The sequence below is a fragment of the Giraffa tippelskirchi genome, chromosome 7 (genome assembly GCF_054371585.1).
Source record: "Giraffa tippelskirchi isolate mGirTip1 chromosome 7, T2T-mGirTip1v1.2.pri, whole genome shotgun sequence".
Classification (NCBI taxonomy): Eukaryota; Metazoa; Chordata; class Mammalia; order Artiodactyla; family Giraffidae; genus Giraffa; species Giraffa tippelskirchi.
The window spans coordinates 25,597,591-25,615,363 of record NC_137281.1 but is presented as its reverse complement, the minus strand read 5'-3'; the positions used below and the strand labels follow the sequence as shown (position 1 = coordinate 25,615,363).

Here is a 17,773-nt window from a genome sequence, read left to right as displayed (position 1 = left end):
ACTTCTCTGGCAGTCCAGTGGTTAGGACTCTGGCCTTTCAATGCAGAGTGCACAGGTTCAACCCCTGGTCTGGGAACTAAGATCCTGCAAGCTGTATGTCGTGGCAGGAAAAAAAAAAATGTTGAGAATGATTAAAACTCAAATTTGAAAAAAAAAATCACTAATGATAAGATCACATTGAATTTTATAGGTCTTCTAACTCATAGCTTATCACAACCTGTGAAGTGTTTTTGTTGCCTTTTTATTTTGCCTGTGAAGTTTACAGATTTTATTTAGTGCTTTCAGGGTCAAGTAACTGGATCGGATCAGTGCTTGAATTTAATGGCTCAGCCTTTTTTTTTAGCCAGCTTTTTTTTAAATATATATATATATATTTGTTTGTTTTTGGCTGTGCTGGATTTTTACTACTGAAAGGGCTTTTCTCTAGTTGCAGCGAGCAAGGGCTACTCTTCATTGCAGTGCACGGGCTTCTCATTGTGGTGGCTTCTCTTGTTATGGAGCATGGTCTCTGGGGACTGCAGGCTTCAATAGTTGCAGCACATGGACTCAGTGGTTGAGCTCAGGGGTTCTAGAGCATGGCTTAATAGTTGTGGTGCATGGGCTTAGCTGCTCCACAGCATAAGGGATCTTCCTGGACCAGGGAATGAACCTGTGTCTCCTGCATTGCCAAGCAGATTCTTTACCTGTGAGCCACTAGGGAAGCCCTTTGCCAGCATTTTTTAAAAGTAGGAAATGAAAGTACTAAAGCATAGGCAGTGTAGTCATATTTTACCCTTTTACCACAGTTGGTTGTGGCTTGGTTGGTGAATAATCAGCTGTAAGATGGTCTGATTGTCACACTTAAATCTGACACTCCAGTTCTTTGTATCATCGTCATTGTCCTCTGCCTTCGGGTGTTGCTAAGCAGCATTTCACTACAGCTCCTGCTGAGAACATTTGCAGCTGCCTGTCAGCTCTGACGTATCATGCCTGTTTAATGAGATTTATGCTCATGATTTCTTTTCTGGCCTCTTACTCCTTCAGTTCATTGACCCTGTATTACTCAGTAGGGTGATTTGTTTCTCCTGTGTTTATATCAATTCGCTAAAGAATTTTTCACCCAGACCTTGTTGTTGTCTTAGAATGCTCGTTGGAAAGGGAAATGGTTTAAAAACTGATATGACTTAAGGTTTCCCACTTATCTCCCTTTACTCCTAATTAAGGAGCAATGGCTGATACAAAAGTGATTTGTCCCATTAAATTTTCCTTCATCTGAGGATGAACTGTATCAGGACAAAAAGTATGGATAAATTATAAGTAATAAATAAGTTATAAGTAATTTTGTTAATATCATTAGGAATGAAGACTTTCAGTATAAGAAATAAAAGAATTTAATGAATTTAAAATTAAGTAGAACCTCTATCATATTAAATTTTAACTGGAAGTGTTTGTATGAACTCATAGTTTATTTTTCTCGTTTTAAGAAACAGATATTTCCTAGGGTCGGTCCATTGTCAGTGCCAAGAAGCAATGGCAGTCCAGTAGCCCTAAGCATCACTAGTACCCGATTATAGTTTCTAATCACCACTTCCCACCAAAAGAACGCAAAACTCATTGGGTTAAAGGTTCATTCAAGTCCAGGGCAGAAATTATACAGTGTAAGCCTCAGGGCATCTTGTGCCTGAAAATGAGGAAGCAATCTGAGATTAACAGGCTCATGTCAGTAGCATTCAGAAGTTAACTTGGAGGGGCTCCTACTGACCACAGGTAGGACAATTTGAGCATGAAAAAGAATAATGCCTGCAGTGGATTGAAATGCATCAAGTTCCCCCCCAAAAGGTATCTCGTAGGACATCTTTGGAGGTTCCTAGATGATCAGTTCATTACTTTGTAAATCGATAAATGCAGGGAAAGAATAAGACATTTATCTTTCCTGTGGGAACTATGTTTCCATGTAATTAGTCAATGAAGAAGTTTTTTTCTTTGTGTAAGAGCCACAGCTGGAAAATTCAAAATGAGAACTAGAAAATTATATCAATATTTTGCAATTCCCTAATGAAATAATCAATTGAGGTAGCAATCATCAATGTCTGCAAAAACCATTAGTGATACTTTATAATGAATATATTAGGCCGAATATACCCAAACCATCTGATCCTTTCTTCTCCCAGCATTTAATTATAAAAACTTTCAAAGAATTTTATAGTGATTATCTGGCTATCCACCACCTAGATTCTGCCATTAAACTCTTACTATACTTGCTTTATCACATTTTTGTCTATATCTCCATCTGCCTGTCCATTTTTGGTGAATTTCAGGGTTAATGCTAGTATCAGTATGTTGTTGTTCAGTTGCCCAGTCATGTCCGACTCTTTGACTCATTCCAGAGAGTCAAAGAAAGAGTGTCAGTATATGTTTCCCTATATATTTCAGCTTATTCTGATTAATCATTTTTTTTTTTTGGTTGCACTGTGTGGCTTGTGGAATCTTAGTTCCCCAACCAGGGATTGAACCGGCACCCTCAGCAATGAAAGCAAGTAGTCCCAACCACTGGACTGCCAGCGAGTTCACTGGACTGAGTAATCTTAACATCACTATAAGAAGAGAAGCAGACATTATTATGTGCTTCTCATGTAATGCAGTACAACGTATGCCATACCACCAGAAAGTGTTCTTCCTCTCCAAACCCCCAAACAATATAAAACACCCCTCCCCCGCACCCCACAGGATAAAGGAGCAAATTAAGTGCGATGAAGAAACAATTAGCCAAATCCATGATGAAGGAAATTCCATAGTACAAATGACCCAGTTTCTTCATCAGATAAATGGCATTAAGGAGGGACAGGGCTGTTGCAGCTTAAAAGGGACTTGAGTCCTGTCAGGGAAGTGTAATGAGTGATTCTTGATTCAAACAAACCAATTGTATCAAGACATTTTTGTAAAAGTCATGGACCCAGTATTGGAAGATATAAGGAATTTGTATTTTGTGTATTTGTAGTATGGTAGTTACGTAAAAGGGGGCTTCCCGGGTAGCTCAGTTGGTAAAGAATCCGCCTGCAATGCAGGAGACCCCAGTTTGATTCCTGGGTCAGGAAAATCCCCTGGAGAAGGGATAGGCTACCCACTCCAGTATTCTTGGGCTTCCCTGGTGACTCAGACAGTAAAGAAGAATCTGCCTGCAATGCAGGAGACCTGGGTTTGATCCCTGAGTTGGAAAGATCCCCTGAAGGAGGGCGTAGCAACCCACTCCAGTATTCTTGCCTGGGGAATCCCCATGGACAGAGGAGCCTGGTGGGCTACAGTCCATGGGGTTGCAAAGAGTCGGACACGACTGAGCGTCTAAGCACAGCACAGTTATGTAAAAAGACACATCTCTCTCTTTGTTGCAAATGCATATTGAAGGATTCCTGGATGAAAGATGAAAAATTTTAAAAACTGTGTTGGCAAATGGCATATTAGTATGTGAGATAATGCAGAGAGGAATGAGGCATGGAATGGTCTTTACTGATTCAGAGCCCTGTTCCAACTCCCAAGTTCTTTTATTCCATAAATATGTATTGAGGGCCTACTATGTGCCACATACTCTTCTGGTATCAGAGAGATAGCAGTGAACAAAACAGACATATCTGTGCTCTCATGGAGCTTATATTCATATTTACAGAGAGAAAGACAGTAAACAAGCAGAAATACACAGCATGTGAGACGGTGATAAGCACTAGAGAGAAAAAAATCAAACAAGGAAAGGGGATGGTGAAGGGAGTGTAGTAAGGTAAATAGAGTGGTCCTGGAGAACCTCACTGAGAAAAGTAACTTTTGAACAAAGATCTGAAGCAGGGAAGGAGGGAGCCATTGATATACCTAGGGGAAGAGTGTTCCAGATGAGAGGGAGTATGCCCAGAGTGTGGCAGGATCAGCAAGGGGCCCAGTGTATATGGAGTGGAATGAACAAGATTGCCTTTTTCTTGCCCTTCCAGAAAACTGCCACCCTCTGCACCATTCTGTAACTGGATCACTGTAATTGGCAGAGAAAAAGGGGTTCTATTTTCATATGTTACATTTTTTAACATAAGTAACACCTGCACCTGCTCACTGTAAAAATATTTAAGCCACATGGAAGTACACATTTTTAAAAAAATAGAGACTTCTGATTAAAGATGCTATATTGAACAAAAATGGTGTTTATCTGTTCCCTCTGGAAACCACAGTGACCAGCAGAGCAGTAGAGGAGATACAGTGGATCAAAGAGAGTAACAATATTTGGAAACTAGAAGATAGTAGCAACTTCAGAAAATGGAAAGCTAAGTGCTTGCATGAGAGAAGTCAGGAAGCAAAGCCATGTGCCTCTAAAGAGCTGTTAAAAGTTTTTTGAAAAAAAGGGAAAAAAAGCAAACCACTTCTCCCTGCAGAAGCCTGGAAGGACTGGGGGCACCAGACGAGCCCTAAAGATGGAGCTGAATTTGAACCATGTTGACAAGCTCCGCAAGAGTCAGTAGACTATTTGATTCCTTCTTTAACTTTGTACAACCACCTCCCCTCCCCAGAAAAAGACTAGAGGTTTATTCTTGAGAGAGGTTGAACCCAAACACTTTGAACTTGGTTGATGGCAGCACGCTGCAGAATGGGAGGATTAAGTCGAAGTCTGCAGACTCAACAGTGAGGCCTCAGCTCCCTTACAGTCATCTGTAAGGGCAATGATGGCAACAGGTTTACGTACCCCCAAAGGATCATTGTGACGATTTAAGTGAGTAAATACCTATAATACATTCAGAACAGTACCTGGTGAATTGTAAATGCTTACTATTATCACTAAAATAGCTAAGTAAAACCAGTTGCCTCTGTAGAATCAGGTGGAGAGAAATGGGGTAGGGAACTGCCATTTTTTCATTATAAACTTTCACGAGTATTTGGCTTTTAGAATTACATAGCTTTACAAAAATGTTTAAGTAAAAAATAAAGGTGTCTTCCATTGTCTACTCAATATACATAAATTGTAGAACCAACAGCAGTCACATACCTACCTATTCTGTGGCTGACAGTTCATAAAATCACAGGAAATGATTAGTGGGGGAGGAGGTGTTGTCAAAATGGGTATAGAGGTTTTGTTACAGGAAAGTTTAGGGGGAAAGGTACTTCATAAATAACAATAGCAGCTGGCTGTCATACCAGTTAACAGCGCCCAGGTTTTTTTTTTTTTTTCCTTTAATACACATACAAACTGAAAGTCTCTTTCCTAACAAAAATAGGATCATACTGCTTGTTTAGCAATATTAAGCATAGTAGATAGATCAATCTATAGGGGGGTTGATAGATCAGTAGGTAGTTAGGCTGCCTGGAGAATCCCAGGGACGGCAGAGCCTGGTGGGCTGCTGTCTATGGGGTCGCACAGAGTTGGACACAACTGAAGCGACTTAGCAGCAGCAGCAGGTAGTTAGGCAGAGAGATAGAGAGATAGAAGAGAGGAATTTAGAAAAAGTTGGAAGGCTGGATAATTCTGTTCCAGCATTTTAACAGTGTATTTGTGCTGAAATAGAAGCTTCCTATAATCAAGGAGTGCTTTCAGAAGACTCTTCGAAGGCAAAATAGGTGGGACTCAAGACGGTAGATGGACCAGTTTCTCTGGGAAAAGCCAATGTCCTTAACTTCTAGTAATCAATAAATTTTCAGGCTTGAGAGGGTGGTGAAAATTGCCATAACCTGTGTTGTTTATTCCAGTAAGTAGAACTTCTAATAACCTTTCTAATTTCCTGCCTTAGCTCCAAAAGACAAGTGTTAACAAGCCACTCTCCTGACTTTAAGTCTGCAATAAAGATTCTAGCATAGCATGTGATTTGCCTAGAGAGTTGAACATACAAGCTTGCGTGTTATTTAGAGGCTTATTATGACCTATCTCAGCCATCCCATTTTCAAATTGATTTTTCCCTCTTGAGCCATTAATCCTAAATGTAATGTGAGTGTGTGCACATGCATGTGTGTGTGTGCACATATATGGGTATGTGTAGGCATCTTTTATTCAAATGTGTTTCTACTTAAGATGATTAATCAAAGCACAGTTAAAATAATGCAGACCAAATTAATTCCATTTAAGGCTTAGTTGTTATCTAGATGCTGTGTAAACTCTAATATATGAATAATCTTAATCCTTTAAAACTATTCAGTACTTTAAAAAATGACTCTGGATTGGTCGTGCAGATCATTTGGGGACATTGAATTCTAAATAAAATGAATGCCTTTTTGCATATTCTTTGCCTACTGGAACTAGACTGTCAAAATGGGAGTAAGGAATATTTGAGGAGGAATCCTCATTAGGAGAAGCAGAACTAAGACACTTGGAGATGGTCAGAAATTTAACAAATCATCTTTCATTTAAATTTCCCAGCAAAATTCACAAAAAGTAAAGGAAGGTAAGATTGGTGTATTAAAAGATTTGAGAAAGTGTAAGTGGACTTTCTCATTTATTGACTATATGGCTTTGAGCGAGCACCTCTTTTTAAAATTTTATTTATTTACTTATTTTTGGCTGTGCTGGGTCTTTGTTGCTGCTCAGGGGCTCTCTGTAGTTCTGGCGAGCCGGAGCTACTGTCTAGTTGCGGTACACGGGCTTCTTACTGTGGTGGATTCTCTTGTTTCAGAGCTTGGGCTCTAGAGCCCAGGCTTAGTAGTTGTGGTCTAGGGCTTATGCCCCGCGGCATGTGGAATCTTCCTGGACCAGGGTTTGAACCCATGTTCCCTGCATTGGCAGGTGAATTCTCAACCATTAAACTATCAGGGAAGTCCCCCGAATCACCTCTTTAAGTCTGAGATTCTTCATCTGAAAATGAGGACAAGAGTACATCCTAGAGTTGATATGACACCTAGGTGAACTTGTGCATGTAGAACACCGAGCACCATGCCTGCTACACAGTACCGGTTGTACTTGATGATTCTTGCTATTGTGACGTTGATGAGGGAGAAGATGAAGATGTAGACATCAGATGTAAAGAGAATTTTGAGGTTTTTTTTTTCTTACTCCTTGCTGATTCTAAATTTCATTTCTGTGGTAGGTTGTGGACTTTGTAGCAGCAACCCTGCAGCGAGCATGTGCAAGCTTGGCCCACCAGGCAGAGAGCACTGTGGAGTCACAGACACTGAGCATGTCCATGGGGCTGGTGGCCGTCATGCTGGGAGGAGCTGTTCAGGTGAGTTGGAGAAGTGAGCCACACTTGAAAGGAGGGAGAAGAGAAAAACGTGTTGCTTCCCATCCATACCCTTGTGAGAAGTCAGAATGGCTACCGCACACGGGAGAACTGGGGTAAACATAAGAATTCTCTCCAAGTAGAAGACAAGAAAATGGTACCACTTCCTCTTTGTTGCCTAGATAGACTTCACCATCAAAAGGGCAGGGCCCTTTCTGACCTGGCACAAACTGGATTTGGAAATACCTGTTTGCATCTGTGGTGAATACTGGATTCTCTGGCCTTCACTGTAGTGGTTCTCTGATGCTCAGCCCTCGTCGCTGCTGCTGTTGTCAGGGAAGAATTTTTGTAATCTACTGGCTGCATAGGATTCCATGTTTTCAATAGTTCCATTTTGACACAGGATCCAATGTTCCTGTGGATATCATGTGGCATGTTAAAATTTTGTTTCCAGTGCGTGTATCTTTTACATACTTAATTTATAATTTTTTTAACTTTATTCACTCAAAAAATATGTATTGCCTACTTGTTATGTGCCAAACGCTGAGCCAAGGTGCTGGAAATGGGGCAGTGGATGAAGCAGACATGGCCCTCCTGCCATGAAGCTTAGAACCCATGAGGGAGTCAGGCATTAAATAATTGTGTCAAAAAATAGAATTGAGTGAAGTACCTCAAACAAGAAGTGGAAGGTACCAAGAGAACATAACATCTAACCTAGGCTGGAGAGATTTCCATAAGGACTATCTATAAGTTTAAGCTAAGACTTGATGCATAGAAATTTGGGAGTGTGTATAGGGCAGATGGAGGGGCCTCTTTCAGTGACAGAGCATCATGTATGAGGACTGGAAGCAGGAAGGAGCTCTGTATACTTAAGACACTGATAGAAGGCTGTGTAGCTGAACGGTAGAGACCAGGGGTCAGAACAAGGTGGAAAGGTAAGCACCTGTGTATGTGGCATGCCACATTAGGTTAGAAGACTGCAAGAAAGTGGAATAGGATTACTGTGAGTATTATGAAATCTGCCCTGAAATCCAACTGGACAGAACTCTTAGCACAGAGTAGAGAACTCCTCTGGGAATGGATTTTTGAGTTTAAGGATTAAATTCTGATACTGATTCTTGATCTATTAGAATTTGCCTCTCTCTAGTTTGTCCTTTAGGAGAAAAGAAATTTTATTTGGGCCTGTTGTTAATGTGAAACCCATTTCTTGGTAGAGTTACTTCAGTTCAGTTCAGTTCAGTCGCTCAGTCGTGTCCGACTCTTTGCGACCCCATGAATTGCAGCACGCCAGGCCTCTCTGTCCATCACCAACTCCCGGAGTCGACCCAAACCCATGTCCATCGAGTCAGTGATGCCATCCAACCATCTCATCCTCTGTCGTCCCCTTCTCCTCCCGCCCCCAATCCTACCCAGCATTAGGGTCTTTTCCAATGAGTCAACCCTTCGCATGAGGTGGCCAAAGTATTGGAGTTTCAGCTTCAACATCAGACCTTCCAATGAACACCCAGGATTGATCTCTTTTAGGATGGATTGATTGGATCTCCTTGCAGTCCACAGGACTCTCAAGAGTCTTCTCCAACACCACAGTTCAAAAGCATCAATTCTTTGGCGCTCAGCTTTCTTCACCGTCCAGCTCTCACATCCATACATGACCACTGGAAAAACCATAGCCTTGACTAGACGGACTTTTGTTGGCAAAGTAATGTCTCTGCTTTTCAATATGCTATCTAGGTTGGCCATAACCTTCCTTCCAAGGAGTAAGCGTCTTTTAATTAAGGCTGTATATTGTCACCCTGCTTATTTAACTTCTATGCAGAGTACATCATGAGAAACGCTGGGCTGGAAGAAACACAAGCTGGAATCAAGATTGCCGGGAGAAATATCAATAACCTCAGATATGCAGATGACACCACCCTTATGGCAGAGAGTGAAGAAGAACTAAAGAGCCTCTTGATGAAGATGAACGAGGAGAGTGAAAAAGTTGGCTTAAAGCTCAACGTTCAGAAAACTAAGATCATGGCATCTGGTCCCATCACTTCATGGGAAATAGATGGGGAAACAGTGGAAACAGTGTCAGACTTTATTTTTTTGGGCTCCAAAATCACTGCAGATGGTGACTGCAGCCATGAAATTGAAAGACGCTTACTCCTTGGAAGGAAGGTTATGGCCAACCTGGATAGCACATTTAAAAGCAGAGACATTACTTTGCCAACAAAAGTCCGTCTAGTCAAGGCTATGGTTTTTTCCAGTAGATTTACTTAGCACTCCTAATTTTTTATTTTTTTGGAAAAAAGCACTTTTGGTTCAGTTGCTGTATTATATTCCTCCCGTTAGAACTGTCAAGGAGGAGTTCACCAATGAAATTGTTTTTCTCTTTGGCTGCACTAGGCAGCATGCAGGAATCTTAGTTTCCCTGACCAGGGATCAAACTTGTGTCCCTGTCCCCACCCCCCGCCTTTGGAGCGTGGAGTCTTTATCACTGGACCACCAGGGAAGTCCCTGGAATAATTTTTCTTAAGTTGTACTGTTAATGGATTTAGTTGACCTGGTTGATTTGTGTTTTTCTGGTTGAGTATTGATTTGGATAGTCTTTATTTCCATAGTTGAGAGTGTGTTTTTTTGCTTATTTGACACTTAGAATTTCAAACCATGTTGCAAATGGAAAACAGAACACAGAAATCTCCAGTTCCTCTTTGAAGTCCATCATTGTGGGGCTGGCTATGCAGATTAGTCCTGTTCTAACAGATATTCACCTGACTGATGCAGATGTAGTATAGCCTTTACCGTGACCCTGCCCTTCCATGAGCCATCCTGACTCACCGACTGTATCCTGAATTCTTCTGACTTTGCAGTTAAAGTGAACATAAACACGTCACCCCATACCTTTGCCCTAGATCTGTTAATTTTTTTTTCGGTTTGATTGAAGGATTTATAAGTGGCTTCTATAGTAATGCTAGGTTTTCTGTTTTTGTATTAGAAAAAAAGTCATGATCCTGAATTATGTTTTCAGATGTTCATTGTCAGGCTAGGCTAGGTTTTTGCTTCAAAGTTGCATTGTACCTATCCTTGATCATGATTCATTGTTTTAGCTAATGAAACAGAATCTAACAGCTTTTGAACCTTTCTTTCCTTTCTAATTTATGTAAATAAAATGATTATTAGAACATAGTGTCTAAGAAGAGGAGTTGATTTGGAGAAAGTATAGTTTTAAGGCTGCTAGCTAGACAGCTGTAATTCCAAACATATTTTCTAAATGTCAAGATTGATCATCAGTAAAAGTACGGTGTTGATAACTTCCCTGTCCCCTCAGGAAGCAGTTTATGCGTGATGTTCCAGGGCCCATAGAGTCTTCTGAAGCCCTGCTGCATGGAGCAGACATGGTCTTGGGAGGGCTGGGACTTGAACCCAAACCTTGAGATTTCATGCTGTTAATATAACTTTTTCAAGAGTATCATAGGATGAACTCATTCAGGAAGTGTTTATCAAGTGTCTGTTCCCTCATGGAGTTTACCTTCAAGTTCCACTTCTAAGTAAATTCAATAACATTATAAATAAGGACCTAGACATATAAACTGCTCAGCTAAATATCTGAAGAAACATAGGTGATATACAGAAATGAGAACACAAGATAAATGTAAATATTTTTCAGGATTAGGACTTTTTCGGTCAGCATTTTATTGCTGGAAGAGACTTTTGGATTCTTCCAAAATAATAATTCTCACTGCAGCAGGTAAGGCAGAGGGAGAGTGTGTTTGTCCCCCAGGGGAGCTTTGTAAAGTCTCCTGTGGGGGTTTTTCAGGTACATATGCCCTTCTATGGCTGTCCACCCAAGTTCTCCTCTGTTGCAGGGGCCCCCAACCTCTAGGCCAAAGACCAGTATCTCCTGTCAGATCATCAGTGGCATTAGATTAGAAATAAAGTGCACAATAAATGTAATGCATTTGAATCATCCCTAAACCATCCCTCCTACCAAGTCCATGGAAAAATTGCCTTCCTGGAGAAACAGGTCCCTGGTGACAAAAAGACTGGGGACCATAGTCTTAGAGGACATGGCCTCTCCCACCCCTCACCACCCTTAATCCCACCCCTACTGATCTAACCACCAGTTTCTAAATTTGAGAATTTGCAGAAATTTAGAACAAGTCATTAATGTAACTTCCACTCCAAGCCATTACCTAACTTCCATTCCTAAAGGAGATTGTAGAAGTGGGCTGATATAGCACTGCTTGTTCTGTTCCTGAAACATTCCAGGAACTGGGAAAGAGGCAGCCAGAGGAAGGAGTCTGTCACTCACTTGTGGGATGCTCTTTCCAGCCTCAGGGCTTTTACACAGAGTTCTGAGATGTAGATGTGAGATCTATGCTGAGAAGCAATGGCAGGAGGAAAAATGAGGACTATAGTCACTTCTCAATTTTGGTAGTGGCCCTTGGTGACCCTTGAAAAATAATTGATAATTACTTAGTGCTTCAGTTTTCTCATTTATCAATTAAGGAAATATTACTTTATACCTCAAGAACTTTTCTGAACATTTATGAACAAATAGTTGGGACTTGTAGTCTTAGATTTCCCTGGTTATTCTCATAGTGAGAAATCTGTACCCTTGTGAAGCTGAACGAATACATAACTGATTTCCTTAGAAACTATTTGGTTCAGAATCCACCTAGCTGCCCATGGTGATTAGAGAAGTTACCTAGTGGAATAAGATGAATTGCACAGTGACCAAGTTTGAAAATAGGGAGAAAACATGGCTATTTTTTAAAAATAAATTTTATATTTTAGAGCAGTTTTAGGTGCAGAGCAAAATTGAGCAAGAGGTACAGAGATTTCTTGTACACCCCCTGCCCCCACACAGGCAAAGCCTCTCCCGCTGTATCAACATCTGGCTCCAGAATGGTACCTTGCTACAATCCATGAACACACATTGACACATCATTATCACCTGCAGTCTGTGGTTTCCGTTAGGGTTCCCTTTTAGTGTTGTACACTATGGGTTTTGACAGATGTATAATATCCACCATTATAGTGTTGTACCTAATAGCTGGTCTAACTCCAGAATCCTCTGCTTATTCATCCCTTCCTCCCCCTAACTCCTGATCTTTTACCATCTCCCCAGTTTTGCCTTTTCCAGAGCATTGTGTAGTTGAAATCGTGTACTCTGTAGTCTTCCCAGATTGACTTCCTTCACTTAGAAATACACATTTAAGGTTCCTCAATGTCTTTTGTGGTTTGATAGCTCATTTCTTTTTAGTTCTGAATAATATTCCATTGTCTGGATATGTCACAACCTGTTTATCCATTCACCTACTGAAGGACATCTGGTTGCTACCAGGTTTTAGAAGTTATGTGTAAAGCTGCTATAAGCATCTGTGTGTAGGTTTTTGTGTAGACAGAAGTTTTCAGCTCGTTTGGGTAAATACCAAGGAGTTCAGTTGTTCAAGTGTATAGTAGGAATATGTTCAGTTTTGTAAGAAGCTACCAGACTGTCTTGCAAAAGTGGCTAAAAAGTACCATTTTGTTGCTACCAGCACTGAAAGAGAGTTTCTTTTGTTCCGCATCCTCATCAGTGTTTGGTGTTGTTAGTGTTAGATTCTAGTTTAATGGTTGTTTCATGTTGTCACATTGTTGTTTTAATTTTCAATTCCATGATGACATATGATGTGGAGCATATCTTCGATTGCTATCTTCTTTGGTGAGGTGTCTGTTCAGGTCTTTCACCCATTTTTTAATTGAGTTGTTTGTTTTCTTACTGTTGAGTTTTAAGGATTCTTTGTGTATTTTAGGTTACTGTCCATTATCAAGTGTATCTTTTGCAGATACCTTCTAGTCTGTGGTTTGTCTTGTCTTTTCTCTTGACATTGTCTTCAGCAGAAGAGAAGTTTTAAATTTTAATGTAGTCCAGCTTATCAGTTATTTCGTTCATGAATTTCTTTGGTATTTCACCTAAAAAGGCCATCACCATACCTGAGGTCAGCTAGATATCTCTTAGTTATTTTGTAGGAATTTTATAGTTTTGCCTTTTACATTTAGGTCTGTGATCCATTTTTAGTTGATTTTTGTGACAGTGTAAGATCTGTGTCTAGATTCATTTCTTTGCCTATGGATGTCCAGTTGTTCTATCACCATTTGTTAAAAAGTTGATCTTTTCTCCATTGTAGTGCCTTTGCTCCTTTGTCGAAGATCAGTTGACTGTATTTGCGTGTAGGCAATGAAGAGAAGGCAATGGCACCCCACTCCAGTACTCTTGCCTGGAAAATCCCATGGATGGAGGAGCCTGATAGGCTACAGTCCATGGGGTCGCGAAGAGTCGGACACGACTGAGCGACTTCACTTTCACTTTTCCCTTTCATGCACTGGAGAAGGAAATGGCAACCCACTCCAGTATTCTTGCCTGGAGAATCCTAGGGACGGCGGAGCCTGGTGGGCTGCCGTCTATGGGGTCGCACAGAGTCGGACACGACTGAAGCGACTTAGCAGCAGCAGCAGCAGCATCTCTGGTCTCTCTATTCTGTTGCATTGGTCTATTTGTCTTTCTTTTTTTTTTTTTTTAAGAAGAAATTGTTTCGCATACTAGAAATGAAAAAGAAGCCATACACTATAGGTATAAGTAGATATTCTCATTTCAGATACTTAAAGAAAAAACAAAGACACATGATACTACAGAGGCACTGAATGAAGTCCAGCATGGTGATAATGTTACCACAGTTATCCTAAAATATCTTTTCCAGTACCACATAGATTTTTGATAAAATGGACCTTTTTCTTAGGTGACATATATTTTTTAATGTGAAATGCTAGATACAAACCTGACATATATATCAAGTTTTCATTTACTTGGGAGGAAAGTGGTAGAGAAAATGAACAATAACAATTCTGTGAAGCTGAAGTGTAATATGAGAATATTATGTAGGTCCTATGAAAACAGTTGGTTAATTGATTGGTTGGTTGGATGATGAAGTGCGTGAATGAGTGAATAATAAATACCGTGCCTTGTTCTAAAAAGGATTTAAGATGTGTAAGGTTTTCAAATGATCAGAGCTTCATGAAGCTTCATATGACAGTTTTTCTAGTATTTTCAGACAGAAAAGGATCACCACTGATTTTTCTTCACTGACTGCTGATGCACCTTTCCTAGTAAGGCTTTATTAGAACAAAACTTCTAGAGAGAATAAAATCTTAAGTAGTTTTCACTCTCATTTTCTAGGGGAACTTCCCTTCTGCCAGTTACCATCACAGTCCCTTCCAGGCCTGAGGTACCCTTGTATGCTGACCAGCTACTTTAGATCTTGTAGTTAAGAATAGCTTTACTCATTCAAATGAGACAGTGTAGGGTTTAATTAAGAGTGTGGACTCTGTAGCCAGACTTACTAGGTTCACATCTTACCATCTTTCAGCTGTGTGACTTTACATATGTTGCCTAACTGTTCTGTGCCTCAGTTTCCCCCTGCTTGTTTATTTATTTATTTATTTATTTTAATTTAATTAAAAAATTTTTTTGGCTGCACCACCCTGCATGTGGAATCTTAGTTTCCTGACCAGGGATTGAACCTGCATCCCCTGAGTTGAAAGTGTGGAATCTTAACCCCTGGAACACTCAGAAAGTCCCTCCCCTGTTTAACATATAGATAATAACAGTAACTGTTTTATTGGGCTGTGAATATGTGTGTGTGTGCTTTGTTTGTTTATTGTATTTATATTTAAAACATTCACATAGTACTTACTGTGTGTCAGGCACTAAGTACTTTGCTAATGTGAACTCATCTTTTTATGGCAAAAGGTACATCCTAGTAAAAAATATAATAATACAATACAAATCAAAATATAAAAGAATTTCACCATATGACTGGGTATTAAAATATGTCATGGTAAGAATAGCTGTAGATGTTTGACAGAAAACAACATAATTCTGTACAGCAATTATCCTTCAATTAAAAAATAAATAAATTAAAAAAAAGAAACTGTAGAGACAAACAGGTCTAAGAGGTAAGTGGGGTACAAAGGATGAAAACAGGCTGTTCCCAGAAGAAGAAATGTAGACCGTTGATAAACATGGAAGGATGCTTAACAGTGCTGTTAGTCTGATAAATGCAAATTAAAATAATAACAGCCATGTTTGCCCATCAAATTATAAATATTAAGAGTAATAATATGCAAGGGAGTGGGGAGGGGGAGAAAAGAGTAATAATATTTGTTCCTGATGTACTTTTTAACTTAGAAAAGTACTTGTACATGGTAAGTATTCAATAAATGTTAATTATAATTATAAGACCATAGTGTTGGAGTGCCAGATTCAGGCTATCTGCAAATTACACCAGGAACAAGGTTTGCTTCCAGCCCCTTTTTCTTAGCGTCTGTTGCTTTGTGCTCAGGTCATATTAGCATCTGCTATGTTAATTTGGGTTTGCGTTGTTTAAATTTCATTTTGTAGTTGAAGTCATGTGATTTTGCTGTCCTGAAGCAATTGCTGCCTCCGTTGGAGAAGGTCTCCAGCACATACCCTGACCCTGTCATCCAGGAACTTGCTGCTGATCTCTGCATTACCATCTCTACTCATGGAGCCTTTTCCACTGAGGCTGTCAGTGTGGCTGCCCAGAGTACCCTAAACAAAAAGGATCCAGAAGGTAAAAGGGAGGAGCAGCAACAAGCCAGTTATGAAAGATACAGCGATATGTCTTATGGCCACCTTGAACCACAGCAAAGCCATGTTGCTTCTCAGGAAGTCTGCGAGCCCAGCACCACTGCAAACCAAAAATCAAGAAGTGTAACCACAGAAGAGCTCCAGGAAACTCTTTTATCAGCTTATGATCCTCAAATTCCAACACGGGCTGCTGCCCTGCGAACTCTTTCTCTCTGGATAGAACAGAGAGACGCAAAAGTCCTTGAGATGCAGGAGAAGCTTCTCAAGGTGAGTAGAACACACTCAGACACATACACACACGGTGAGGCCACTGTCCAGGAGCCTTGACTGTGTATCAAGCCACCCTTGGGGAAATTGTAATTGTTCTATAGAAGCAAGACTCAGTTGAACATGAGCAGAAGGCCAGAGTTTTTACAGGCTGTTACTAATGTTAGTTGAAGAGCTAGAGTTTGGAAAAGATTTTTTAAAATAAATTAGAACAGATTCAAGGTTATCCCAGTAATAACATCTCTGTCTTGCCCTTGCATTTCCATATGCATTCTTGAGTGCAAGAGAAAAGGATTGAATTACAGCAGATATGCCATTCATTGAACGTAGCCCCAAACCTGGCCTCTTGTGTGTCAGGGCCTCTAGTCTGTCATGTCTTATCTAAGAATGGGCTGTCTACTATGGGCTGTAGCAGAAAAAATGTTGAGAATTGTTATTCCAGGTTTTGGTTTCTATGCCTACTTTTAATGTATACTAGACAACTTCAAGAAGTATCTCCCCCTGATCGCTACCCTTTTTTAACCATTATAAAAATGGAACTTCAAACATATATACTGTTTTCCCCACAAGATTCACAGTCAGACCAGTATCTAACTACAGTAAAGAGGAATACAAGCATTTGTTCCTTTGAGTCTGCTCTAAAGGTCTCTTAAATCTCACTTGCTGTTTGTGAATCATGTCACTGCTACATTTTGTGGTTTCAGATATTCTTGGAGAACTTGGAGCATGAAGACACCTTTGTGTATCTGTCTGCTATTCAGGGTAAGTTAGTCCTGGTTAAAGGACTTTCTGTGGACCAAAAATTATATCATGTATTTTCACAAAATCTTTAAAGTCATAGAATCATAACTTGCTGGTCATTTTGTCCTTTTTCCTGCCTTCTAGCTAGGACTTAATTTCACTCATGATAGTAGTATTCCTGGAGGATACCTAAAGGGCCCCTGAAGAGTTCAGTGTCTCATAATGATGGGGAATCCTTTATTTATGTTTACTTATCATTCTATAGATTAAATCCCATTTCCTCAAATTCAAGGAGATAAAGAATGCCTCACATGTGAGCTCTCATTACTTTGACCTTTTAGGTACATGGCTACTGTCACTGTGCACCTTTGCTCTCTTGTTAAACTAAAAGAATCTCAGAATATATTTCATTATCAAAACATTTTTTGCAGTCATCTTATTTCTCATTTATGATTCTTTGTTGTGATTCCGTCTCCTGTTAATTTGTGGATTTTAAATCTAGAGAGGGCCTTTATGAAAAGGGGTGTGGAGAATTAAGCACCTTTCCCCAGAAGGGTGAGAGGCAGACCTGGTGAGAAGGCAGAATTAACTCATAGTCTCTGGGCTCCGTAGTGTAGTATATCCTTAGGAGCTGGTGTCTGGAGATAGATCACCAGGATGCACCAACCTTCCCCCACCCCCCTGCTTTTCAGCTGTATGAACTTTGGCAAATTACTTAATCCCTCTGGGCTTCGATTTCTTACCTATAAAAAAGTGGGCTAAGTAGGAATGTAAAATGGTACAGTTGCTTGCTTTATTTGACTACGCCAGGTCTTAGTTTTGCTATGTGGGACCTAGTTCCCCGACTAGGAATTGAACCCAGGCCCCTGCATTAGATGAGTGGAGTCTTAGCCACTGGACTACCAGGGAAGTCCCTACAGCTGCTTTGGAACAGTCGGGCAATTCTTTGAAAAAAATAAATGCAGAGTTGTCACTTGAC

General features: G+C 40.2%; 1 protein-coding gene across 4 annotated transcripts in view; it reads left to right on the top strand.

Annotated features, from left to right (window-relative positions):
* The window catches only part of TANGO6 (transport and golgi organization 6 homolog), a 184,672-nt gene that overhangs the window by 51,136 nt on the left and 115,763 nt on the right, over positions 1-17,773 (top strand). For all 4 annotated transcript variants that reach the window (XM_081512685.1, XM_081512686.1, XM_081512688.1 and 1 more), the window contains 3 exons: positions 7,020-7,154; positions 15,577-16,053; positions 16,758-16,815. In XM_081512685.1, the coding sequence (XP_081368811.1) occupies positions 7,020-7,154; positions 15,577-16,053; positions 16,758-16,815 (670 nt within the window). The remainder of the gene's footprint in view (positions 1-7,019; positions 7,155-15,576; positions 16,054-16,757; positions 16,816-17,773) is intronic.